Raw genomic sequence first — 25,415 nt, forward strand, 5'->3', positions numbered from 1 at the left:
AGCAGTTGTTTGAGTTGAGTTGAAAACTCTTTTCTCTCTTCCCTGGATCAACTCTTCTTTCTCTTCCCTGGATCTTCCTCTCTGTTTCTAAGTGGGAGTTAGAGACTGGTCTTGGCTGAGGATGTAAATGATGTTGGTTCTTTTCCATGCCAGATTAACAGGGAAATGGATTTTGTCACACAGTGTGTTCTCCACTTATCCTTAGCAGAGAACTGCAAAGCCAGGGCACTCTTTGGGCAGCGTCCACTGAGGGAGGAGCTGCTGCTGGGCATCACTTTTCATTTCTTTGTGGCTATAAATAATGGAGTCAAGAAGCCTTGACTTTTTTGTTTAATATGTTTTTAAGTACCACACTAAACCATGTCTTTCCCACAGCCCGGAAGCTGAAGAAACTGGGTAACCTGAAGGCACAGGAGGACATAGAGGGAGCCAGCTCATCCAGCCCCACGGAGGAGCAAGCTCCCAAGCTGGTGATGACACGCATCGATGGCTACGAGTGCCAGCCCATCTTCCTCAACGTCCTGGAGGCCATTGAGCCTGGCGTGGTGTGTGCTGGCCATGACAACAGCCAGCCTGACTCCTTCTCCAACCTGCTGACCAGCCTGAATGAGCTTGGGGAGAGGCAGCTGGTCTACGTGGTCAAATGGGCAAAGGCCCTGCCAGGTGAGAAGGAAAACAAACAAAATCCCAGTTCCAAAGCCCCATCTGTATTGCTGGGGGCTGGTGTGAATGGGGTGGTCTGCAGCCCCTGTCCCAGCACACATCTCCTGGGGGGCCATCTCCATGGCATTGTGTATGTCCCCTGCCTGGGCAGTGGCCTGTAGCAGCGTGGGATTTGTCTCTAGAGGGGCTGGTGATGTGAGAGGGAGCTGAGGGGTGATGGAGTATGTTGGAACTTATGCTCTGGCCAGTGATACATTGTGGGCATGGAGCACTTCTCCCCGTGGTGGAGCTGCTGCTGGCCAGGGCTCAGGGTCCTGCTCTCCTCCCCCTCTCTCCATGTAAGTTCTGCTCCACTTCCAGGCACTGCCTGCCAGTTCTGCGGAACTGTCCTCTGGACAAGGATGAACCCTGTCCCAGGAAACCCCTGAAGTGATGAAAAGGGTAAATTCCAACATGTCAGAAGAGCAATAGAGAATCCCAAAGGGCTCATTCCTGGCAGTCACTCAGGTTGCCCATGTGACAGCCTAGTGGGATATATTTACGATGTCTTCAGAGAGGTAGTATGGGCCAGGAATTTTTCAGATTCAGGTCAGCAGGTGCAGTAAGTGGAGCACCCCAGTGACTGATGTATTTTTTGAGCTGGCTCTGCAAGGGGTCACTGGTTGGTGACCTGCTGCCTGTTCCACATCATAATCCTGCAGCTGAGTGAGCAGGATGGCAGAGGGCTGAGCTCACTCTGGGCACAGCAGGACCCAGCTCACCTCCCAGCCTCCCGGACACTGGGGCATGGGGCCAGTTCCTGCTGCCTGCTCCATTCTGGTCCCACTGCTCAGGGAATGCCACAGAAACGAGGGACCCCACTTCTCATATGTGTGGGGTGATACAGCCAGAGGAGGAGACTGAGGCACAGTAAGTTTGCCACACTCTGCCAGACACTGGTGATGAACTGTGGTCAGGTATTTGACATTCCCAGGAGTTTAGCAGCCCCCTGGACTGGTGGTCCCAGGGGTATATTGGTCTGAATGCCCTTAAATACAGAGTAGCCCATTCTGTTTCTGCTTTCTTGAGTCTCTTGGCTTGTAAAACCAGGGACAAATCCTGCTTCCTCTTTGGCTTATCTACACCAGACATCAAGATCAGACAGAAAGACACCACCAAAGCCACCTCACACTCAGGCCTGAGGCTGTACCACTGCAACAGTGCTGATGGAAAGGGAGAGTGCTTTGGAAAATGTTTTCTGTCATAATCACCCCCTTATCAGAGGGCTTTGCTCTCCTGAAATGCACTCGATACCTGACCCTGCTGCCCTGCTGCCCCCTGGGCTGGTGCCAACTGTGTTGGGGTGGCATCTGGGCAAGATTCATTCTGCTGCTTGTTTACTTTGGAGAGCACTCCAAGCAACAGAGATCATTGCCTCAGTGGGTTGTAATTATGCACTGGAGCTGTTGAATTGCTTTAATATTTGATTGAAATAATGTATGATTGTCTTGAAACTCAATTAGGTTTGCCTGTTTACAAGTACCTGGAAAAAAGTAGTGTTGGAGGTGGTGTAAGCATGCCTGGGATTAAACTCTGAGACTCCATCTGGAATGTTAATTTGAATTTAGTTGCTATTTTTGCTTCTCTTGCAATGTAGCTGAGGTTTCCATGCCCATTTTCACAGTCATTAGATCCATGCAGTGTTTACGGGACAGAAACTGGAGCATCTGTAACCACAGCAGGAGGCCTTGGAGTTGCCTTCTGGCTCTGAGTGTCACATTAAAATCCAAATACTTAAATTCGGTGAAGTCCTAATGGGACTTTCTCCTGTCCTTGTGCCTGAAGTCCTTGTTCTTCCCCTCCAGGGGCAGGTTTGTGCTTGTCTATCCTTGATTCCCAGTCAGGGCGGGAGCCCCATGTCACAGCTGGTGTGCAGGTATCCTGGGACAAGCTGAGCTTGGGCTGTGGACTGACCACCTTGTCTGAAGAGGAGCACTGGGGGAGAGCTGGAGTCTGCATGGAAACAGCCCTGGGAGCTGCAGGAAACCACCAGAAATTCATAACTTCCCTCCCTCGTTGTTTTCTAGGATTTCGCAACCTGCATGTGGATGACCAGATGTCAATAATCCAATACTCTTGGATGGGCCTGATGGTGTTTGCTATGGGGTGGAGATCCTTCACCAATGTCAATTCCAGGATGCTTTACTTCGCTCCAGATCTGGTCTTCAATGAGTAAGTGTGAAACAACAGCCTAACACTGGGCTTTGGGTCAGCCCAGGTGACAAACTACACCTTTAGCAGTCACACTGCGTGGCCCAGCCCTGCCCAGCCCAGCCCACTCCCCACTGCCACCACCCGTGGTGACCTCCAGGAGCAGTGAGGGCACTGTGATGCCTCTCTGGGTCCTTCTGCCTGCTCCCTCAGCCTTGCCATGGGCTGCAGCAGAAGCTGGTGTGTGGTCCTCTATATAGACCTGCCTTTCTGCTTTGGGACTTCAATTCCAGTTTCCAGCTCTGTTGGGCACCTGGAGTGAGCAGAGACAGAGACAAAGCATGCTATAAGGTCCTGGTGGGCTCTCCTTGAAGTACTGCCAGCTTAGAGCCAGGGAGGGTTTGCTGACACTCAGTATAGAAGAGCCTGAACCTGATAAGCAAGCCCAGCAGCAAACAAACCCACACCTGCCTGGGAGGTCCAGCTCAGCCTCATAACCTCCACAGATAGAAATGTTTGGGAAATCATTGCAGTCACTCTTCAGACAAACACTGCAAGTCCCTGGTAGCCATCTGTGTCCAGAGAGGTGTTTTGGAAAATTCTCCACTCCTGCATGTGGCATCCTCAGGACAGAGCTCGGGCCCTTGGCAGTAGGGTGTGCCAGGCAGGGGGGTTTGCTGGGTCAGGGAGTGTGTCCTCCCTGTCACATGCCCTTTGGTCTCCGTGTCACCCTGCCAGGTACCGCATGCACAAATCCAGGATGTACAGCCAGTGCATCAGGATGCGACACCTCTCCCAGGAGTTCGGGTGGCTTCAGATCACACCCCAGGAGTTCCTCTGTATGAAGGCTCTCCTCTTCTTCAGTATTAGTAAGTACTCACACCTTTTCCTCCACAGAGCTCCAGTATCTGCCCATGAGGCATCTGGTGCTTTCCCTGTATCTGGACTTTCACTTCCCAGGGGGAGCCTGGCGACGTCCACTCCTTCAGCCTTCCTTCTGCTCTCCTGTTTTTGTCACTCTCTGGGCTCCTCTCACCATTTCCTTTCCATCCCACCCAGTTCCAGTGGATGGCCTGAAGAACCAGAAGCTCTTCGATGAGCTCCGCATGAATTACATTAAGGAACTTGACCGTATCATTGCCTGCAAGAGGAAGAACCCCACCTCCTGCTCCCGGAGGTTTTACCAGCTCACCAAGGTCCTGGACTCCGTGCATCCGGTAAGAGAGGGCAGGGAAATGTACATCTATATACATAATGTCCATCTAAATTCATAAGAAACAATATAAAAAAGAAGCATTTCACAGTGAGAATGATCATTCCCTGGAACAACCTCCCCATGATGGGAAGAGTTCAGAGGCTATTGGAGAGTCTCATCGAGGCTCCCTTTCCCAGGGAAGGTGGGACCTCAGCTGTGTGTGTTCCCAGAGAAAGCACTGCCCAGCTGTTTAACCAGCTCTCTTCCTTCCCCAGATCGCCAAGGACCTGCATCAGTTTACATTTGACCTCCTAATCAAGGCACACATGGTGAGCGTGGACTACCCGGAAATGATGGCCGAGATCATCTCTGTGCAGGTTCCCAAGATCCTGTCTGGAAAAGTCAAGCCTATCTACTTCCACGCACAGTGATCTTTCGGAGGGACCCCCGTGCTGCCACCCCCATTCCAGCCATCTCCTGCCTGTCACTTCTGCACTACTGTCCTGCAGTGCCTTGGGGAATCCCTCTGTGGCGGTGGCCAAGGGGACGGGCAGTGACAGACCTGCTGGGATTCCTGAGATTTCTATTTTCCTGAGGTACCTCTGAACTGAACCCCTGGCACTGGCCTCTGCCTGGCTCCAGCTGCTCACGGAGCTGGATATGGACTGGCAGGGGCAGTGGCACCACGTCTGGGTTTGGGGTGATTTTTATAAAAAGAAGATGACACAAAGCAGGTTGCAGCTCCTCATTTGGTTGTGGGTTATGTTGCCAGCCTCTTTCTGGATGTTTTGTTTGCATTATGGTGCTGGGAAGCAGATGAGCTCAAACATTGCAGAAAAGCAGAGCAGAGCTGGGGGGTGAGATGAATTTGTGGCTGAGGAGATCACAGGCCCTGCAGCCGCTGTGGGATCTGCACCGGTCAGCTAGGCCCTGGGACCTGCCTGCACTGCCGAGACACAAGCGATGGAGTGGACAGGCTGCAGCACAAGGCCTGCCAAGCAAGATGACCTTGGGAATCCCCCAACGGCAGCTGACTCCTGTTTTCCACCTGGGATGTTTTTTCTGTGGCCTGTTCAGCCGGGTCTTGGCCTGCCCCACAGACCTCTGGGCACTCAGCAGTCATGTTCCCGTCCTCGCCAGCTGCTGCTCCCTGACAAAGCTGAACCCACCTCCGAAAGTGCCTGATGCCCTCGGACCTCACAGCTGCCTGGCTCCCCAGGGCACCTGCAGCCCCTGCCCTGCACCTGCAGCCCCTGCCCACCCCCACACCTGCTCTGCTCCCACCGCAGCTCTGCAGACCCAGGATTCCAGCTATGCTCCTTCCCTTCATTTGTCCCAAATCTTTTGTCCCAGCTTTTTTTCCCAATGTCAGCAGATGGATGTCCTGGAGCCAAGACCAAGGCCAGGATCTGTGGGACCTGTGGGACCATGGGACTCCTCTGTGAATCCCGTCCATGGGGAGGTGGATGTGGGAACTGGCTGGTGCCACCACAGTGTTTGAGGGAGCTGGAAGGGAAGTGCCAAGAGCCCCCCTGCTCTTAGGAGTGGCACACACAGCTCCTGCTGGTGGCAGTGGCTGATTGCAGCCTGGGGGGACAACATCATGCACTCACTGTCCCATATACATGGTCCTGTACACACCACCCTACAGAAGCCACCCACACACCATCCCTTACATACCATCCCACACACACACCATCCCTTCCACACCATCCAAAACACCACCCACACACCATCCCTTACACAGCATCCCACAAACACCACCCACACACCATCCCTTACACTCTATTTCTTACACACCATCCCTTACACACCATCCCATACATACCATCCCTTACACACTATCCTTAACACACCATCCCACACACACCACCAACACACCATCCCATGTGCATTGTCCCACACACCCAGCCTGTCCCCAGCACACACAGCAGCCAAGGCTGCGTGCCCTGTGATATTTCAGCTCCCTTCATCCTGCACACCTTGAGCACATCGAAACCCCCTGCCCGGAGCCAGTCAGGGATGTCAGTGACTGCAGCATGCACAGGCTCATGCCAGGGTCACACATCCCATCATGGGCTGTGACACAGTCTGACATTACCAACCCAGACATCTACAAGGGATCCTTGTGCAGCACAGGCAAACAGCAAACCCTGCACCCCTCCAGAGCCCTGACCCCCCAGAGCCCTGATCCCACCCAGAGCCCTGCACCCACCCTGTGCCCACCCAGACTCCTGTCCTTAGCTCTCCAGGCAATGCCCTTTTGGTGCACCTGCTCCTTTGCATACTCACAGTAAAGATACAATTCTCCCATACTTCCCAACTTTTGATGGGATTTTCATTATATGAAGGAGTAGGGGGAAAAAGCCCTACTGAAGGGGAGGATCTTTCTTTGCAATGAGTTTCCTTCCCCTGATAGATATGGCTCTGATTCTGCTCCTCCTCTTGAAATCCTCTCATGTTGGCAGAAACAGAATCCAACAGGCAAACTTTCTGGCTGGCAGCCAGTGGAATGCTGCTCTCAGAGTCTCCCCCATGCCAAAGGGCTGCCGGCGGTTTCAGTGCTAGTGTGAGCTACGGATATTTGCAAATGAACCAGTAAAAAATTCCAGCTGGTGCATCCCTGTCTTCTGGAATTTTCCCTGGCCCTTCACAGCAGAGCTCAGCGAGCAGAGGGGTGGTGATGCCCAATCCCTGTTACCAGCTGGGGATGGCTCTGAGCAGTTGGAGCAGCATCTTGGGAGAGCTTTGTGCTTCACACAGGCTCGTGTCAGTGAAGGTTTTGCTGGTTAATGAGTGTGACAGTGTCCTGCTGGGTGTTAATCTGCTGGGAGACTGGGAAGAGGCCAAATCTTACAGGGATTTCCCCACCCTGCTTTGCTGGTTGGAACACCATGAGAATGAGAAGAGGGGAGTGGGGAAAGGATACTGCCCATGTGTCACCTGCCCTGTGCGTGTCACCTGGTGTGAAGCTGCTCTGTCTGGTGAGTGCTGAGCAGGGCAGGAACTCATGGGGAACACCCCAGCCCAAGACAGAGAGGCAGTCAGAGGCATTGAGGTCATGTCCTCTGTCTCTTCAGTATCACAGTGAACTTCTGCAACTTGTTCATTCAAAAGTTGGGTTACTACGATATGATTACTGGGAGATGTGGGAGCCAGGACCCGCAGCACCTGTGTGTGTATTTGCTGGCTGAATTAATGCTGTTTCCATGTGAATTTTCATGAGCTGCTGCAGGAGCTGGGTAAGAAGAGGTTTTAAGAAATACCAAAGTCCAACTCCCGCTGTTTATCTTTGTGCTTTTTGTTTTCTTCTGCATTTTCTTGTCTACTTTTGCTTTAATAAAGCAAAGAGAATTTCATTGTGTTCACAGTCCCACAGCAGCTGTGCCTGAGGCTCCCCTTGGGCTGGCTGAGCCCTGAAGTGGGGACCCCCTGGGTGTCACAGCTGGGAGCCACCCATGTTCATATTCCCCTGTGGATTCCCTGGCTCTGCTCTGGCTCTTCTTGGAGGTTTGGGGGCTTTTGAGCCGGTTCAGTCTGGGTCATGGCTCAGCTCATCAGCTCCTGCCCAAGCCAGCAGATGGAGGACAAGGGACACACACGTTGGTGTCTCCCTGGGGCACCATTCCATAACAGAGGGTGTAGGATAAAGGCTGCTGCCTTTAGTGAGGGCAGGAGGGACTCTTCCTTAGCCCTGTGTCATGCCAGAAGCAGTGAGCCAGATCAAGTGGTGCAATGGCATGCAGCATTCCCAGGGCAGGGCTCACAGACCTGTGCCCATTTTTGCCCACCCAGTGCCCCCCTGAGCCTGACAGGTCCTGCCAGCACCCTCTGCCACAGCAGGGAGCTCAGCTCAGCAGGAGCAAGAGCCAGGGCAGCAGCTCTCTTCTCAGAGAGGCTGTGGATGAGTCTGGAGAACCAGCAGCATGTGCACACCGTCGCTGTGATGTCCAACTGGCCCTTTTCACTTGGCTCAGGGAAGCAGTGCTCAGTGAGGGAGGTGAACCTGGGGCAGGACCTTCTCCACGGTACAAATCCTTGCTCCAGGCCATGAGGTTGTCACCACACTCCGTAGGGAATGCTGAGGGGTACCTGAGATGTCACCTGCCTCCCAGCCAGCTGGAGAACTGCTGCCCTCAGTCACTTCCCATCACAGGCCAGCCCCACAGTCCCTGTGGTGTCCATCCCCTTGCTGAGCTCTTGCCCTGGATGTTTCGATAACATTATGTATGCTAAAAATATCTATCTCTATATAGAATAAAGGCATGGCCCATTTTCTTTTGCTAAAGATACCTATTTAATGGCATGCTCTTAAGAGTCCTGTCTGGTTGCACACTGAGGCACTGAATGCTCTGCAGAAGATGAGTCAGAATGTGCCAATTTAATGGAGACTTTTAATTATTTTTCTGGCTGGGTGCTGGTTAATTTGCAAAGGTCCCCCTTTTCATGGCGTGCACAGAGTACAAACTGGCATAGACTGGGGTTGGTATCAGCTTCTCCAGCTCTCTGTGGCTGCTTAAGGTTGGACAGGGGCAGTGTTTGCATGTGGGGAACAACGGAGTGTCCCTTGCTCCTGCCCTCTTTGACTTGCACGAAGTGTCCTCACACATTTGAGCAGAATCCTGGGTTTACAGAGAGAAGTCTGTGTCCTACCTGTTGCTGGGCCCAAGGCCAGCTGTGGACACTGTGGATGGCCTTGGGCAGGCAGGGCAGCCCCTTGGGGTGGGTCAGAGCCTCACCTGGCCACTGGCTCCTGCTTCCTGCGCTCATTCCCTTGGGCAGCAGAGGGGTGCTGTGCTTGTGACTCACGGAGTAAATCTCTGCACCCACATAAACCCTTAGCAAGCGGATAAAAGCTGCTCTCTGTGCTGGGTGTTTGGTGTTCCGTGGCAATTTTATGTTGTTTCTCTTTGTTAACATGTCTCTGTAATAATAAGAGTTCTCTATTTGATATATTTTACTTTCTTTGTAATAAGCCAAAAAGCTCATTGCTGGTGCCTTTTTGCCTGGGGGGGCCTCCCAGCCAACAGCTGTGTTCCTGGGAGTTACAAAGGCCAGTGTCTGCAATTGCTCCTTCCACCAGAGCTGAGGGAAAGAGGGAAGCCAATGCCACAGGATTGCCAGAAGAAAAAGATCCAGCAGCCTTGGAATGGCAGAGAGACCTTAGGGTACGATGCTGGTTCTTGCCTGGAGCCTGGGCCCAAGGCAAGGGCTGAGCGTGCCACTGGGGACACTTTGGCCCCGTTTACAGTGGGACTGTGACCCTGGAGCCCCACAAGCCATGAGATGCAGGTGCAGTGCACACAGCCTGGTCTGGCCCTGTTTGGAATCACAGTGCTTTGCCCAAATTTCAGCATTACCTGAGGGTAAATTCTCCCAGAGAAGGAATTAGGTGGATTGCTGTCGGATCCGGGTTTTTTTTTGATTTTTTTTTTGAAATTGGAATGGAATGCATTGGATGAGGAAGAGAGAGCCCCACAGTGTTCTGGTGCCATGGGGTCAGATTGTCGTGACAGATGCTGCTGGGGCCAGTGGGGTGCAGGGCAGGATGCCCTGGGGGCATCTGCAACTCACAAGTCCCCATGTGTGACTGAAGGACATTTATTTGTGTAACCAAAGAGAGGGGCCTGCTTGGCACCCAGGTAAAGAAGCCAATGACACTGCACTGGGGGTAAGAGAAAATTCTTATTTTTGGCTCTTTCAGCCATGCCTGGGGCCCGTGTGAGCCCTCAGCTGTGCCACGGGGTGGCCCCTCATGCTTGGTGTTCAGCTCTTTTTGTAACCTGAAAATCTGCTGTTGTTCTGAGTCCAATAAATGCAGAATCTGGTTTGCTGGAGCTCTACCCTCCTCCTGCATTTGGCTTTTGTGTCGATTTTGTGCATGAAATTGCTGTGGGTGTGACAACTGCCAGCGAACAAAGATGCTGGGAATTGGTGGGTCATTTGCCAGTAGATGAGGCTGTACATTGGGTCATTGTAGGCTTTCTTTCACAGTCAGATTTCCTATTAATCATGTCTGAACTCGTAATTCAGTTACATATCAATTGGCTAATCCTTTCATATATTTCTCTTTGGGTCTTTTAAATTGAATTTCATTTGATTAATGTATTTCTCAAAGCAAGGAGCTAATAAAGGCCAGTGTCCTTCTCCTCTTGTCATTGTTTTCGGTATCTTTATGAGCAGTTGTAAATCCATTCTTCTGGAACGCCTTTATAAAATTGACCTATGCTCTCCAAGTAATAAAGAAGACGCTTATCAGCCACTTGTTAATTCAAGGCACAGATGTGAATCCTGCCCAGAGCCAAGATTTGATTCACCGAGACAAAGCAAAGAGCTTGGAAAAAAAACAAACCTCATCAGGCCACAAATAGCTGGCAATGCCTGGTGTGTAATTGCACAGCAGCAGTCCACACACCGTGCTCCATGAGCTGAAGAACAGTGTGCCAAGAGAACAAGAACCCTTGGGTTTGTCATCCACAAGGAATCTGATCCCATCCCTTGCTGTGAGTCACAGTGAAAAATTAATGTTATTTTCAAAATTCACCCTTAATGGACACTGAGAGGTCCACAGCTGCTCGGGGCTGTGGTGGTGTCTTGGGTACCTCCCAACATGTCAGCCCCAGTGTCACCTGCCAAATCGCCACTTGGCCACCAATGTCCCCAGGGACATTCAGGAGCCACTGGTCTAGCACCTCACAGGATGATGGACTTGGTCCCTCAGTGGCTACATGTCCTGGGTTTACACTGGCCACGGTCTCTGATGGCCCTCGAGTGGCTGGAACAGTATCAGTGGGAGCACAGTGAGGCCACCAGCTGAGGGCTGCCAGGGTCAGAACTGGCTGAAGGGCAAACCCACTTCACTCAACCCCTTCTGCCCTGTTGTGCTCCAGACACCTCTGCTGCACAGCCTGCATCCTGCATCCCCTCCAACTGGTCACCAAGACCTACAGGTCACAGGGAAGCTGCTGACCTCCCTGACCATTCCTATCCACTGGAGCTGTGGGGCCTGGCATCATGGTGATGGCCATCAAACCAGTGCTGCGGATGAGCCACATGCCAGTGGGCTCCAGAGCTGCCCTTGGAGATGCCTCTGCTCCCCAGCAGAATGGCACACCAAACTCACTGGAGAAAGTCCAGTTACCATGAACATGAAGAGAACTGGAAACATGGAAACATCATGAAAGCCCCAAAATGGCCCCGTGCTTTAAGGTCATTTATTTGTTCTTGTCCGCATAGCAGAAAGTGGGGTATTTTTAAAACAGAAAGAAGTTCTGTTTCCTAAAATACTAACGAGTTGTGTCAAACAGCCCTTTCAGCAACAGTTCTCCCCCCTGGGGGCCTGGGAGCGCCAGCATTGTGACCCTGCCGTGCTGGCAGCCAGCCCTGTGTGCCTTTCATGGTGTCAGGGCTGTGCCCATGCTCCCAGAACGAGCTGGTGGCAGCCACAGACCTCAGCGGGGTCACGCTGACTCGAGCGCCCTGACACGAGGGATGTTGGCCAATGCTGGGGTTTACTCCTTACCCGAAATTGCTGCTGCCTCCCTCTGCCAGTGGTGGGCAGGTGCCAAGGGGAGGGCAAGCAGGGCCTGGCATGCCCCATCCCATAGGAGAAAGGTGGCCCAGTGGCACGGTGTGGTGGTCACCAGGAGAGCCTGTGGGGCCAAGACACTGAAGGGAACCAGGGTGTGCAGGACACAGAGTGAGGGAGGATGGAGCTCTTGAGGACTTGCCTCTCTGAGCCTTCATGGGAATCACCACATTTTATACAGGATTTCAAGGATCTTCAGCATTTCTGCCTTGCAGGAGCTCTTAGAGACACTGGCAGAGGCTGCTAAAGCACTTCTTAAACTTCTGAAAACATAGAAAATAAAAAACATTATGGCCTTTACTGGTTCAAAGCATCTCCTGATTGTTTAAGCCAATCACAGGATTTTTTGGTGGCCCGACCTGATTTACAGCCATGTGTACAGGCCAAGAAACCTGCTAAGGGCTGCCAGGAACCCGCCTGCTGCAGGGATCTGCTCCCAGCTCAGAGCATCCAGATGGGTAATTGTGCAGTGGGATGGGTCAGGGAGAACTACAGAGCTGAAGACTATGGCTCTGATCCTCCAAGGAGTCCCACGTGGGTGGATTCCGGCGCCTTCATGGGTCTCTGCATAGCACATAAATTTCAGGTGTCACTGCTGCACTAAGTATATTTCAATTCTAAATTTATCACACAGATGTGTCTGCTGCAGAGTCTTTGGCCTCTTCAAGTTCTTCCTCTGGGAAGAACTCACTGAGGCTCAAGCTTTGGAACTGCTTGTTTTGTTATCTTCTCTCTATAAAAATCTGAAAGGTTTTACTTGTGCTGGAAAATAATTTTCTTGCTCATATTGAATCCAAATGTTTTCAGTAAGAAAGCAAGCCAGGCACCTGTGGGTTGCGAGACAAGGATTGTTGGGGCAGTGCCTCAGTGCTTGCTCCAGTTCATGATCACTGCATACAAGGCCTAGTGAGGAAAGAAAACAGTTTAGTTCCCCAACCACCACTGTTTTGAACAAATCCAGCCCTGGAAAAGTTAGAGGCCCAGAAAGAAACTTTTGAGCGAAACAAGAAGCCAGAAAAAACAAGCAGGAAACCCTTAAGCTGCTGCTCCAGGTTGATTCTGTTCATGCCCACCCCAGGAGTGCTCTGGCTGCTTGGGCTCAGAGCCAGGGCATGGCACAGACCTCTCCAAGCTGGCAAACCTGGCTGGTGCTGCCCAAAGAGCCCACGGGCAGGGGCTGTGCCTGTACAAAATAACTGCAGGAGGATCCTGAAAACAGCGACCAGCCCTGAGCAGGGTGTGGGTGGGAATGCTCCTCTTTCTAGCTGGGGACCCTCGTGGCTGTGGGGGCAGCTCGGCTGTCCCTGGGATCCCAGGAACACTGTCCTGAGTGGTCACCTCCATCAGGCTTCTCCAGAAATCCCAGCTCCAAAGCTGGCTGTGAGATTCCCATTTCAGAGAGAAAGCTGTTCACTCCGGAGAGAGGGCTTGCTGTTAAAGAAAAGCAAGAGACCTGAAAAGCAAACACTGGTGCAAAATGTCAGAGTCAAAGCGGGGGTGAAACAGTTGTGAGGAGGGGAAAAGAGTGCTGGATAGATAGAAAGGAGCTGTTAGTCATCACAGGATGCCCAGAGTCTCAGTGACCCACGGCAAAGGATGCTGTCCAGGCACTGTGGCAGCATAGGAATATTCAGGCTTGGCAGGGCAGCTTCTCCAGTCAGAAAATGCAGACCCAGCTTTGGGGACTGCAAACCCAGAGTGGGGCTGTGGCAGAGCCCAGGGCACTCCCAGTCCCATGGACACAGCCCTGTGTGGCCTCCCTGAGGCTGGGACCCCACAGCAACACCTGCCCACAGAGGGGGAGGCAGTGGGGGCAGTGCTTGGGCCTGGGGTAAAGAGGAACAAAACACACTGAGATGGCTCTGTTTCACTTCATGGAAACTTTATAAACACTTGCAGTAACCTAAGCTTGTACACACCACAGTGGCTCTGGGGCTGATGCTGGGGGTCTGCTGTGCTGCATGGGGCGATTCCATGTTCCCAGCTGTCACTCCTGGGCCACACAGGGAATGTGCTCACAGCAGCAAGGATTAGGTCCCACAGCAGCAGGGACTGTGCCTCATGGCAGCAGGGGTTGGGTCCCACAGCCCCTTCCCAGCACAAGCAGCACCCCCCACCACTCCAACTGCTGGTCCCTAGTGTTCAGCTGCACCCACAGGGGCAGGAAAGATCAGCACAGACATACAAGTGACAAAGGACTTTAAAAGGACACCACGAAATATGTCTGTAAGAAGCTGCTTCTCCCCACTGCTCACACTGTCAGACTGAAACCCAACCACCCTCAGATTCTCCCTACCCACGGAACCTGGCTCTGCCCTGGGGGTCTGCGCTGGGCAGTGGGCACGAGCAGGAGGAGGATGTGACAACCACTGCTCCTGCAGGATGTTGCCTCCAGAGCCACACACATTGGCAGAACCCCAGGAGCTTCTCCAACCGACAGTCTCAAGGGGTCCCCAAACAGCAGCTCAAAGCAGAGAAGACAGATGGGAAACGCTGGCCTTTTGTGTGGGAGCCATTAGCCCAATACCCTGACAGGGCCAGGGATTGATGTGCTGTGAGCAGGTGGTCCCACTGCCAGGCTGGTCAGAGTGGCTCCCTCCAGCTTCAGCTCCATCCTACCTGTTCAGAGATCCCTAATCAGAAGCACTGTGTGTTGTGCTGGAGCCACTGGTGAGGGGCTCAGCACAGCCCCAGGTGCTGCCAGTGTGTGTGGCACAGCCTCAACTGCGACAGCACAGGGCTGGTTTGGTTTTAAAGCCATTTTCATGTGCCAGGTCCAAAGGAGGGAGCAGCTGAGGCACTGCTGAAGCCAAGGGCCTGAGAGCACCATGGACGTGACACACGTGAGCGCCAGTGTGTGACATTCAGCAATAAGAGACACGAGGTTGCACAGAGGCAAAGCGCCAGGAGATGGGAAGGACAGTGGCAGCATCCCACTGGCAAACGTGCATTGGGCAGGACACAGCATGCCCGAGGGATGGAGCACTTGGGAAGGAGCTGTGGGAATGTTTGGCCACTGTTTTCGAAATTCTGTCAGCACCTAAGGAAAACCATTCAAAATGGGGGTGTCATCTTTGGGCAGGTGGAAGAAGCAAGGAAGCCGCTCGCTGCCATGCACACACCTGAAGCTGGGCTCTGGCGGCAGCTGGAGCAACAGACAAGCCTCTACTGCTACAGGGATGCACAGTGGTCCTGGCCAGGGACACCTCCCAGGCCAATGGACATTATCCACAGGGCCACAGCTGAGGGACAGACTGGGTGTCTCGTACTAGAAATCAATAAACAAGCAAACAAGAAACTGGGCAGTTCGTAGAAAAATGATGGGTTTGACCCATGAACAGCGAGTATCAGATCCTCAGCACCTCTGTGCTGGCCCACTGCAATCACCCAGGATGGAGACTTCTTGGTGGGCCTGTGAGAATGGATCTGGTGGGAATGTGGCTCACATGGGAGGAAGAGGTGGCAATGAAGGAAGAAGAGGAGGAGGAGGAGGAGGAGGAGCACCTGCTGCCCCCTTCCCCCAGCTGCATCCTTGGAGGCTGCTGACCCGAGGGTGCTGCCCGAGAGCTGACCCCAGGCAAGGCTGCAGCCATGGCTCAAGTCAAGCCCCTGGCCCAGCCACGTCTGTCAGCACAGTGTCCCAGGCCAGGGATGTCCAGGAGGAGATGAGGAGACATCCCACAGAGCTGAGCACGGTGGTTCCCCCGTCCCTGCCCCATCTGCATCACCATGGGCAGCGCTCCCAGGCACGGCTGTCCCACACACTGACACCACAGCACAGCTCAGCAAGTGAGGGGCACGAGCACAAAGAAAGGGGCTTCTCAGGGCATGAGAGGCCAATCCCAAATGCAGCTGCTCTGCCCTTGCATCCAAACATAGGGACTCAGGCCCTGTGCTGTCCAAACACCCTTTCCAAGGCGTGTTTCCTGAAAGTGAGCAGGTGAACGGGGGCTCCACTGTCCCTTCTGCAGCTGGTCTGTGTCCCCCAGCCCTGCCCACATTGCCATCACCTGTGTGGGCACACACAAGCACTGTCACAGCCTTCAGGGAGGACAGGTGAGAGGGCAGGGAACAGTTCAACACTGATGTGTGGGCAGGACCTGCTCTCCACTGTGGTCTCCCTCTTCTAATTTCTTGAGCCACTTGTGGCTTGGAAATCATCGTCTGGTATGATAGCTGCTCTCCAGGGCACTGGGGCTGGCAAGGCTCAGCTATGACTCTTGGGTCACAAGCACAGAAAGTCTCCTGGATCCAGCTGGGCTGAGGTGCTTACGAAGCCTGGAAGAAGAAAACAAGCTCTATGCTTTGTGCAGCAGTGCATATCTACCAGTGATGGCAGAACCACTGGACTCCCACAACCCTTTAAATGCTGAATTTGTGTTACATGTCTGCTTTCAGTTTATTATTTGATTTATTGTCATAAACACATACCTTTAGCCTCAGCTCTCATCACTTGGGATCCTGCCTTGTGGTGATGATGAACTGGATAAAAGGAAGCAGAAGAACAGAGAAAAAATTAATACAAGGAGCAAGCTCCATCTCTGCTCCAGGAGCTGCTCGAGGCTGGGTAATGGGCAGGGAGAGGTCTGTTTCGCAATAGAACACATGATTTCATTCTCAGTACCAGCAGCAGCAGTTCTCAGATCTACACACAAACCTGCTCTCCCTTGCACAGAGGCTTTGGGATTTTTGGTGGCTTTTCAAAGCAGGAAGCTGCAGTTTATTTGGGCAAATGTTACCACAAACGGCACCTTGTGCCACTCAGAGCTGAAGGCTTTGTGCCCACACTGTGTCCCCATCACCCCCTGCCTCCCTGTCTGCACACTGCCTGTGCTGGACCAGACATGCTCTGTCAGCAGCTGCTGGGACCGAACCAGCCCTCCTCACCTCACCCGTGACCTCATCTCCCCACAAACCCCGAGTACAATGGGCACTACATCACACAGATCCCCACACAAGGTAACAGGGATCCATAGGGATGCTTCTCACTTAGCATACTTCACTCATCAAGTCTGTATCCGGACTCACATTTTACACTTTGTGCTCTTTGTTTAGTTTCAGCATTTTAGCTGAGCCCCATGTGCTGTTTGTGAGTACGAGACAAGGCAGGTCCAGGCTGGGGCTTGGGCTGTCTGTGCTGGCTGTCTCAGAAGGAGCACTCTGTGCTGCAGGGCTGCTGCTATCCACGTGTCACCTTCCCTGTGCCAGCCTTACCTGCTTGTTCTGCGGGAAGCTGTCTCAAAGAACTTGGTCCTAGAGGCCACCCTGCAAAGAAAAGAAGTTTCTCTTTGGATTTGACCTGGCAATTTGCTAATGAGATCTGCTCTGTGCCAGAGGAATGAGCTGCAGCATTGGCAGAACTGCAGAGATCACCTTCAATTAACAGTTCTTGTGCCAAGATGCAGCCAGGCTCCTTCTGCACCCTCACAACACCAGCCAGCACTTTGGCTGGGCTGCTTATAGAACCATTGAATCATGAAGTCATTTAGGCTGGGAAATACTTCCAAGAGCATGGAGTCCAACCTTTAACCAAACACTACCACACCAACCAAACCATAGCACCAAGTGCCACATCCAGTCATTTCCATGCTCTTGCCTAAAATCCCATTTGCATCCACCCCTTTATGGTCTTTCCTCCAGTGTTTATGTGCTCCCACCCGTCCTCAAGAAAGAGAAGTTCTCCCAGGCAGCTCTGGCACAGAGCTGACCCTCATGGCACCTTCTGATTTCTTTTGTTTAATTCCCACTAAAGCCAACAGGGTTTCCAACTCTCTAAAATCTGAAAGTCTGAGGATGAAGCTGAACTCCATCCAGTTTCCTTAAGCAGATCCAAGCTGGATCTTGTCCTGCCCCAGAAAGTGTCTCGTTTGAGAGGTTTGCTGGGGATGGGCAGGGAGGGGCTCAGCTCCACTGACCCAGGAACAGCAGGAAAGGCAATAGGACAAGGCTCAGCCCCAGGGCTGTGCTTGAGCAGCTCCAAAGCTTTATGTTTGTCTTTGCTGTGGTCCCATTGCCCTCCCTGGCTGTGTCCTCTGCTCATCTTTGCAAGTGACACTCAAACCTGCACTCACACCGATGCCGTGGGGACATCCATGGGCTCCAGCCACTGAGCCCCCAGGTGCCCCCACTGGCACCATACATCCACCACGGGCTGCTGGCTTACACGGATGAAGGCATCTCCTCTGCTGTCCCTGCTATCAGATCTGGCCTCTGTTCCAGCTTTGGAGGGATGGGAGTTCGGCATGGTGGATCCGGAGGTCTCACAGGAGGACGCATTATCACGGGCTTATCGCCATGGGAACGTGGCTTAGGGACACTGTCACAGTCACCTGCAGGGATGGAGATGACAAACACTGAGCAGGAAGCTTTGGCAGAGGCCAGATAGTTATGAAGAGGCACTGGACAGGTCAGTGGGTTTAGTTCTGTCCATCTGCCTCAACACCCTCTCACTGAGAGTGGCCAAGGGCCAGAATGGAGGGACAGAGTTGAGGGAAAGGAAGCTCCCACACTGCCTGCCCCAGCACAGCCTTCCTGACACTGGGAACAGGGGCTGCAGCTGGACCTGCAAGGACAAACTCAATGTAGCTGCTGGCTGTGAAAATGATAGTTACTGGGAATGTCAAGTGTTCTTAACCAAACTCTGTGCAGTGCTGCTTTGCAAAAGGGAGAGAACAGCACAAAACAGTGATTCCTGTGGCCAAGCTTTTATCCCAGAGAGTGACACCACCTCTCCTTGGCTGCTTTTCTTCCCCAAGATCCATCCAACCTTGCTATCCACTTAACCCTTCAAAGTGTCTAAGGGTCAAGTCAACAAGGAATGAGTATCACACTTTACCTGTGCCCATGCCTTAAGCTGTTCTTGTCTCCCAGCCCCTCCTGCTGAGCTACATCAACAGCACTCAAGGGTAGATGCCCACCACCCAGGGAGGGCTGCCTCGAGCACCTCAGGCTTTCCCTGGGAGCAGGGCACTCCTGCCTGGCTCTGGCCAGGCCCCCGGCACACACTCACCCTCTCTGCCACAGATGCCTGGCCGGGGCGCCGGTCTCCTGGCCTGCAGCGTGGCAGTCCTCAGGGCAGGGCTGGTCACCACCCCGTTGGCCGCCCTGCCAGCCGGCTTCACCCCTCCATCCTGCAGCCTGTTCCCCAGCTTGCCCAGCTCAGGCTCAGCACGAGGCTGGGGCCGGCCCTCGGTGGGGGGACGCCCTGGCTCATCTCCCCCTGGCCGGGGCGCGGGCAGACGGCTGCGGTGCAGGGGCTTGGGGACCTCCATGCCACCGCCGTTGGGGGTCTGGCTGAGCTGCTCTGCTGTGGAAACAAGGGGGCACAGAGCCGCGGCGTTAGCTGTGTACCACACTTCTTGTCCCTCCCAAAGCCATTCATCCCACCCTTTGGCTGTGCTACAGAGCCAGGAGCAGGAGCTCTGCTATGAACCTGATTGCTCCCTGCAGCCAAGGCAAACGCTTCTGCTCCCAGGCTGGGGAAGCACTGAAATGCAAGGCCAGCCCCAACTGCATTAGCAGTCCAGGGGTCTTAGAGAGCAATGTGAATGAATTACATTTTGCCAGTGTCACAAAGTGCACTTAGAGTACACTTTATACCTCATCATCATCAGGGCTCTGAAAACTAATGGAGAAAGAGATTCTCCATCTCTTTGGTGGCTATAGAATCAGAGCACAGCCTGCAGAGACAATTAGAGCAAATCAGGTGCAGAAACATGATTTAAAGCTGATGTCCCCTTTGACATTATGATAAGGGCTTCAGCTGGATTTAACAGCAGAGGTGAACTTGGTTTAGAAAATACCATCAATGCGTCCTGAAAAAGTTCTTTGGAGTTCTTGCTCTGGATGGGGAACTACCAGTGGCTGAGCCAGCTTGAGATCCCCTTGGGCCTCCTGCAGCACACACCCCCCTGGCTACCATCCCACCAACTCCCCATGCAGCTCCTTTTGTACCTTTGCCTTTGATGCCACAAAACCTCTCCTCTGGGCCTCTCCTGTGCAAGAATCAGCCTTAGTTTAGCTAATGGAGAATGCAGCAGGTAGCAGAAAAGACCAAATCCCACAGAGCCTGGCTTGTGACATGATGTAACCAACGTATGAGTGTTTTTACCTTTCCCTTCTCTCTAAACAGCCCTCACTGCCTGCCATGTCCAGGACCTGGGAAGTGCAGCCCTGCTGCTGTTACCTCCACTGCTCGTGGAAAGGTGTTACAAGAAGCAGGAGGGGTGAGAGGCAGGTAAGACATCAGTGAACAGCCGGACTGACCTCCGCTCTCCTCCAAAGAAGTATCGAAGAAGACAGGTCTTTCCCTCAGGGGACGCTTGGAGATGGTGATGGGTTTGTGCCGCCGGGCAGCCACCCTGGGTGGGGGCACTGGGGGGGCCGTGGTGTCCTCTGGGGGGCCAGAGTAGATCTGTGAAGGGAGACACATTCAGGTGACCTGACAGAAAAGGGCTGCTGCCTCACCTCCTGCTGCAGGTACCTCTGCCCATCACAGAGGGGATGGTGGCCACCACTGACCCTGTCCCCACCACAGCACTGTCCCCACCACTGACACTGTCCCCACCACTGACACTGTCCCTACCATGGCACTGTCCCCATCACCGACACTGTCCCCACCACCGACACTGTCCTCTTGGCTCAGCAGGAAGATCACAAGCACAGACAATTTGTAGAAGCAAATTCTCCTGCAGCAGATGAGGGAGGCTGACACCTCCTGAGCAACATCAAATTTCTCACCATTGAAGAGATACAATCCCCACAACACCCAAACCAACCCTGCATTGCTTCAGATCTAGCACTAAAACCTTTCAGCTCTTGGCTTACAATGATGCATTTGGCACCAGGAAATTACCTGAGATTAAATACTGGCATAAAACAATGCTACTGAGGAGTTTTATCTCCTTTTCTCACTGGTCATGTGGCACCTATTTGGCTGGAATTAATTGAGAGATTCTTATTTATGTCAGGGCTTTTTTTGAGAGCTGAAAAAGAATTACATTTGAAGAGCTGAAATATCATATCAAAGCCCAAAGCAGCTGCTCCTGTGTTCTTCCCAGGGATGTTAATTGAAGTTTTATCAGGCTTTAAAGCCTGAGTTACTACAGAGGGTGGCCTGAGCTGCTGAGCCCAGAAGCTGCACTGCCTGTCCTAGGAGATGTAGAGCTGGTCCCTTCCTGGCTCCAGCCCGGAGGAGGAGAGCTGTGCCAGCCCCACCGGCATGCTGGGTCACCACACCCTTGGGCCATGCTTCAGTATGGAAAAACAACATTATTGCATCACCCAGAAAAATCTTAACATGAAGAAAAGCAACATTCTGCTTTGATTAAGTGCCTCACTTTGGTAATTCAAACCAAAAGTGTATTCCTTCTTCTCGGGGCCAAAGAGCAGGGCTAGGAGACTGAGATGGGGGATGGGAGAGGAAAACATGTCCCTTGTTTAACCTCCTTGGCCCCAGGAGTGTGCCTGGGGAGGGTGGGCAGTGATGGACAGCTCCCCACACCCCACAGTCGGGCTGCTCTGGCCCAGCCTGGGCTGGCTTGGCATAAATCCATGTGCTAGGACCAAGCTTTGCTCCTGACAGCCTGGCCTACTCTGCACGAGGAGAGGAGGAACAACACAGAAAGGTTCAGGCTGGAACGGCTCATAGTGAGTCATCTGGTCCATCCTCCCTGCTCAAGCAGGATCTCCCTAAAGCAAATGGCACAGGATTGGGTCCAGACAGTTCTGGAATATTTCCAGAGAGGGAAGATTCCACACCCACTCTGGGAAAAGAGCCCCACACTCAGGGTTTGGTGACACAGGGCGGGTGCTGGCTCACTGCCCACTGGGCTCTGCCCTGGGCTGGGGCAGGACATGTTCCCTGCTCCAAAACACAGGTCTGGAGAGCTCACTCTGCCTGGATTCAGAGGGACTTGCTGTGACACAGCAGCCCATGAATTAAGAGCTGCAGCTTGGGTGTTACTAAGACAGTACATGATTGCCTGCAGGAGGGCAATTTTTTGGAAATATCAACCTCATTCCTGTATCCTGACCAGAATCCAATCCTGCATTTTAAAGAAACAGTAACCTCCCCATGGACACTTACACAGGTACCAAAGAATATTGTTGTTAATACCTGAAACCCAAGCTAACCCCACCACAAACTACTCTGTTTAAGGTGGAGGTGCAAGCTCTGATTTACTTCTAATTGAAAATCCAGGTTAAATAACCTAAAGGTACAAAGATATTGACAGACCCTCACCTTAAGGAGGTTTGTACAGGGAAGAAGGTGTTTCCAGAACAATCAACCTATTTAATTTAACCACGACACTGAAACATGAGCTGTGGAAACAGCAATTATCCACAAAGACTTCATGAATAGTTACTTTGTCCTCAGTCTTCAGATTGCACCATATAACCCACATCCCCTTTTCCTCCAGACTCATATAAGCTGTTTGCTCATGTGTGAGCTGAAGACACTCTCAGCTCCAATGCTAAACTTACAAACTCAATCTAATAAATGTGACTAATTTAACCTTACTGTTGGAGAAATTAAAAGCAAGCAAAAGGACTCCTGGCTTAATTAAAGCTGTCATCCCAGCTCCCAGAGGTGGCAGGGTGTGTTGATTCAGACTGTGCCACAGCCTTTAAGGAGGGGAGCACAGAGCCTCATCTCTGGAGCAAGCGTGTCAGATCTCAGACATAAACCAGTCCCCGTTTTTCTCCAGGAACTTATTACAAGTGTTCACAGAGACCTAAAAGGCATTGGCTGGTGGTCCCATGAGCTTGTGGTGTGGGTATTTGGAAGTCTGCCTTAGCTCTTTCATCCCGTTTCAACCCTCAGCATCACAGCCAACTCCCACCCCCTCATTTGGTCCCACACTCCCATATGGTCCCCACCTGGTTGCTCTGGCTCCACATCCCTGTTGCAAGAACCTTGCTGTTCCAGCTTTGGCTGCCTTTTGCTTTTCCAAAGGGAGCTTTGCCCCTGCCTGTGTGCTTCCCTGTATGCTGGGAGCTGCCCCAACCCCTCACAGCAAACAGCATCCCTGAATGAACAGCTCCACCCTCTTCCTGCCTCTAAGGCAGGAGAGGTTTGGACACGGTGTACTCTGCTGTGAAAAGCTGGAGGACCAAACTCACTCCTTGGAACCCAGGGTTGTTACCAGGGCAGTAATCTGCTGCCTGCTGGGGATCTGTGGCTCTGGATGAAAACGCTGCTCAAGCTTTCAATATTAACACCCAGCTCTTGCCATCCCCCAGCCACCTGACACGCCTGAGCCGGTGTCAGGTATCGCTGAGAGCAAGCAGGAGCACAGACACAGTGGAATATTCTGCTTTCCAAAGACACAACTCCACATGACAAAGCAGTTGTCTGCACGTGCATCTGCAGCACCAACTCAGCAACTGGACCCTGGCTGGGCACATGGGTGATGCTCAGGCTGAAATACCCAGTGCAGATCCATGGAAGGCAGATGAGACTGAAGGCTCTCCAGGGCTCTCTGTCCTGACAGAGCATTGCCCAGGGCCACAGGCACTGCCTTCAGCTCCTCGACCACTCCACCCCAGGTAGCAGCTCCCCCAGATTCCCCTTACTCCTGGGAGCTGCTCCCTCAGACTCCCCATACCATCTCCACACCGTCCCTGTACCTGCATCTGAATGCATCCACAGCTGAATTACTTTCATCAACTGTTCAACACTTGTCTGCTCTGGGTTTTTTTCCCCTGATTTAACAGTTGTGCGGTGTCTCATCTTGGACTGTGCTCATTAAAACCAGTTCTGCTCTGGCCTAACTCCTGTCCAGCAAAGGAAAGAGTGAAGCCATGCAATGTCCAGTCATACAATAAGGTTATTTTCAATCAAGCTTCATATAAAAAGAAAAAGCAAAAATGCCCAGACTCACTGTTTCCTCTGCGACCAGGTAACAGCAACACTGAGCAACACACCTGCTACCCTTTGCTTAGTGCTGAAGCCTTTCAGAGCAGTGTGTTATATAAAACCAGCCCAGGGAGAGTGCAGAAGGAGCAGCAGCGCTGCTGGGTTGCCACAGCAACAGTCTGCAGGAGCAGGCTGGAGCAGCCGGAGCTGCTCCGGGGCTGCCCCGTACCTTCCCAAAGTGCTCTATCAGGATCTCGACCACGATGTTTTGGAACTTGATGTTCATCATCGCTGCCACAGTGTCCTCCTGAGCTCGCATGAGGGTGGGACCGAAGATCACCCCCATGTTGGACGGTGACATCAGGTTCTCCCGGCTGTGCTCACAGACGCTGCAGAGAGCAGAAGAAGGAGGAATAGAGTTTGGGTTGGCTTGGTTTGTTTTTTTTCCAAACTGATCTTACTCCAAGAAAAAAAAAAACGAAACAAACAAAAGCCAGGACACACTAATTTTCTTCAATTTTCTTCATTGTGTTTCAGGGGAATTTGTTTCCCAGCAGTGATAAACATGGCTCTAGCTCTGACAGACACGTTTGGCTCAGACAGATGCTGGGGAGAGCAATGTGGTGACAGCATCTTTATTTGATCTCTTCCCAGTCCCAGCTCCTCTTTAATTTTGCAATCAAGAGTTATCTGCACAACATATACACAAAAGGAATCATTTAAAACTTATATCCTTTTTATCCAGAACTGCCTTCTGGCTTTAATTTTCCCTCTCTCTGAAGGGAGAGGACTGAATATAGGGAGCACACTTTGGTGGTTTCCAATGAATCTCTGAGAGGCAACAATATACAGCCCCTGCTCTTAGAGGGTATTTTCATTTTTAATTTCCTGCTCTGTGCTTGTCTGAAAGGGGATGGAAGGAGCAATCAGAAAGAGAAGCATCACTTCATGCAGAGGACAGCAAGGATAGTCACTGCATTTGTGCAACCCACACAGAAATTCCCAAAGGAACTATGGTGGATGCAATTTTGCAAATCCGACCTCCCAAAAAGGCTTGTTCTGCTGATTCCATTGTTCCCCTTTCTCTGGTTTTAGAGGAAAACATCTGCTTACTTCACGAGGTGCTGGATGAGGAGTTCTAACATCTCCCTGTTCTTGTCAGGCAGTTTATAGACCAGTGCATGAATGGCTCCCAGCCTGTAATCCAGGTTCTCAGACTCTGGAAAGCAGGAACACAAATAAGAATTTTTACTGAGCACTTTGAAATTAAACACACCAAGGAAAGACAAAGCCAAAGGAAACCTGTGGGAGCTGTTCCCTGTGCAGCATGGGAGCAGTGGGGAGCAGAGGGAAGTGAGATTTCACAGCAACAGGGTGAATATCGTGAGAAACATCATGAAGTGGAAAGAGGAAGAAATGGAACTTGAAAGGGAGCCCAGGGAGACACTGCAAAACAGGCTGGGCATGGGCAGGTCCCCCCCTTCACACTTTTGTCCCACACACCTGGGATCACACAGCCTCTCTCTGGGAATCCTATCAGCCCAGAGAGCTCTGACACTGAACACCTAAAATATCCTGCAGGGAAAGAAATTGAGTGCCAGACCCAAAGAGGTCACCCTTAGAAACATAAATAATCAAGAAACAATAAAATACTTGGTGTGGGAAGAATGATGTGGGGTCTGGGTGGCTGGCAAGCTCAATGGTGCAAGTTTCTGAGGGAGGGCAGGGAAGGGATAAGGGTGCCACCCATAGCCAGCCATCATGGGCTTAAGCAGCTCTGAAATTAATAAATCCTGGACTTGACCACCTTCAGCAAGTGGTGGAGCATTTCCCCTTCCAAGAAATAATGGGTGTTACTCATTCTCCAGAGGGACACATGAAGAAGAAGTGGGCACTCTCCCAGCCTCCTGGTGACTTCT

At 52.3% G+C, this 25,415-nt stretch overlaps 2 protein-coding genes across 3 annotated transcripts in view; one reads left to right on the forward strand and one right to left on the reverse strand.

Moving 5' to 3' along the window:
- The window catches only part of AR (androgen receptor), a 39,369-nt gene extending 29,174 nt beyond the window's left edge, over window positions 1–10,195 (forward strand). Inside the window, exons 4-8 of the mRNA XM_085060610.1 lie at window positions 376–663; window positions 2,730–2,874; window positions 3,592–3,722; window positions 3,913–4,070; window positions 4,324–10,195. Coding sequence (XP_084916736.1) covers window positions 376–663; window positions 2,730–2,874; window positions 3,592–3,722; window positions 3,913–4,070; window positions 4,324–4,479 — 878 coding nt within the window. The 3' untranslated portion in view covers window positions 4,480–10,195. The remainder of the gene's footprint in view (window positions 1–375; window positions 664–2,729; window positions 2,875–3,591; window positions 3,723–3,912; window positions 4,071–4,323) is intronic.
- Window positions 10,196–13,501: 3,306 nt separating this feature from the next.
- The window catches only part of OPHN1 (oligophrenin 1), a 49,651-nt gene continuing 37,737 nt past the window's right edge, over window positions 13,502–25,415 (reverse strand). Inside the window, exons 17-24 of one of the 2 annotated variants that reach the window (XM_085060612.1) lie at window positions 24,610–24,715; window positions 23,726–23,885; window positions 19,902–20,049; window positions 18,646–18,939; window positions 17,800–17,965; window positions 16,851–16,901; window positions 16,068–16,118; window positions 13,502–15,914 (exon numbers count right to left, since the gene is read on the reverse strand). In XM_085060612.1, the coding sequence (XP_084916738.1) occupies window positions 16,076–16,118; window positions 16,851–16,901; window positions 17,800–17,965; window positions 18,646–18,939; window positions 19,902–20,049; window positions 23,726–23,885; window positions 24,610–24,715 (968 nt within the window). In that variant the 3' untranslated portion in view covers window positions 13,502–15,914; window positions 16,068–16,075. Of the gene's footprint in view, window positions 15,915–16,067; window positions 16,119–16,850; window positions 16,902–17,799; window positions 17,966–18,645; window positions 18,943–19,901; window positions 20,050–23,725; window positions 23,886–24,609; window positions 24,716–25,415 lie in introns of both variants that reach the window. The other variant, XM_085060611.1, reaches the window with a different exon arrangement.

Source organism: Lichenostomus cassidix, chromosome 4A (assembly GCF_008360975.1).
Source record: "Lichenostomus cassidix isolate B80296 chromosome 4A, HeHo_3.0, whole genome shotgun sequence".
NCBI classification, from domain to species: Eukaryota; Metazoa; Chordata; class Aves; order Passeriformes; family Meliphagidae; genus Lichenostomus; species Lichenostomus cassidix.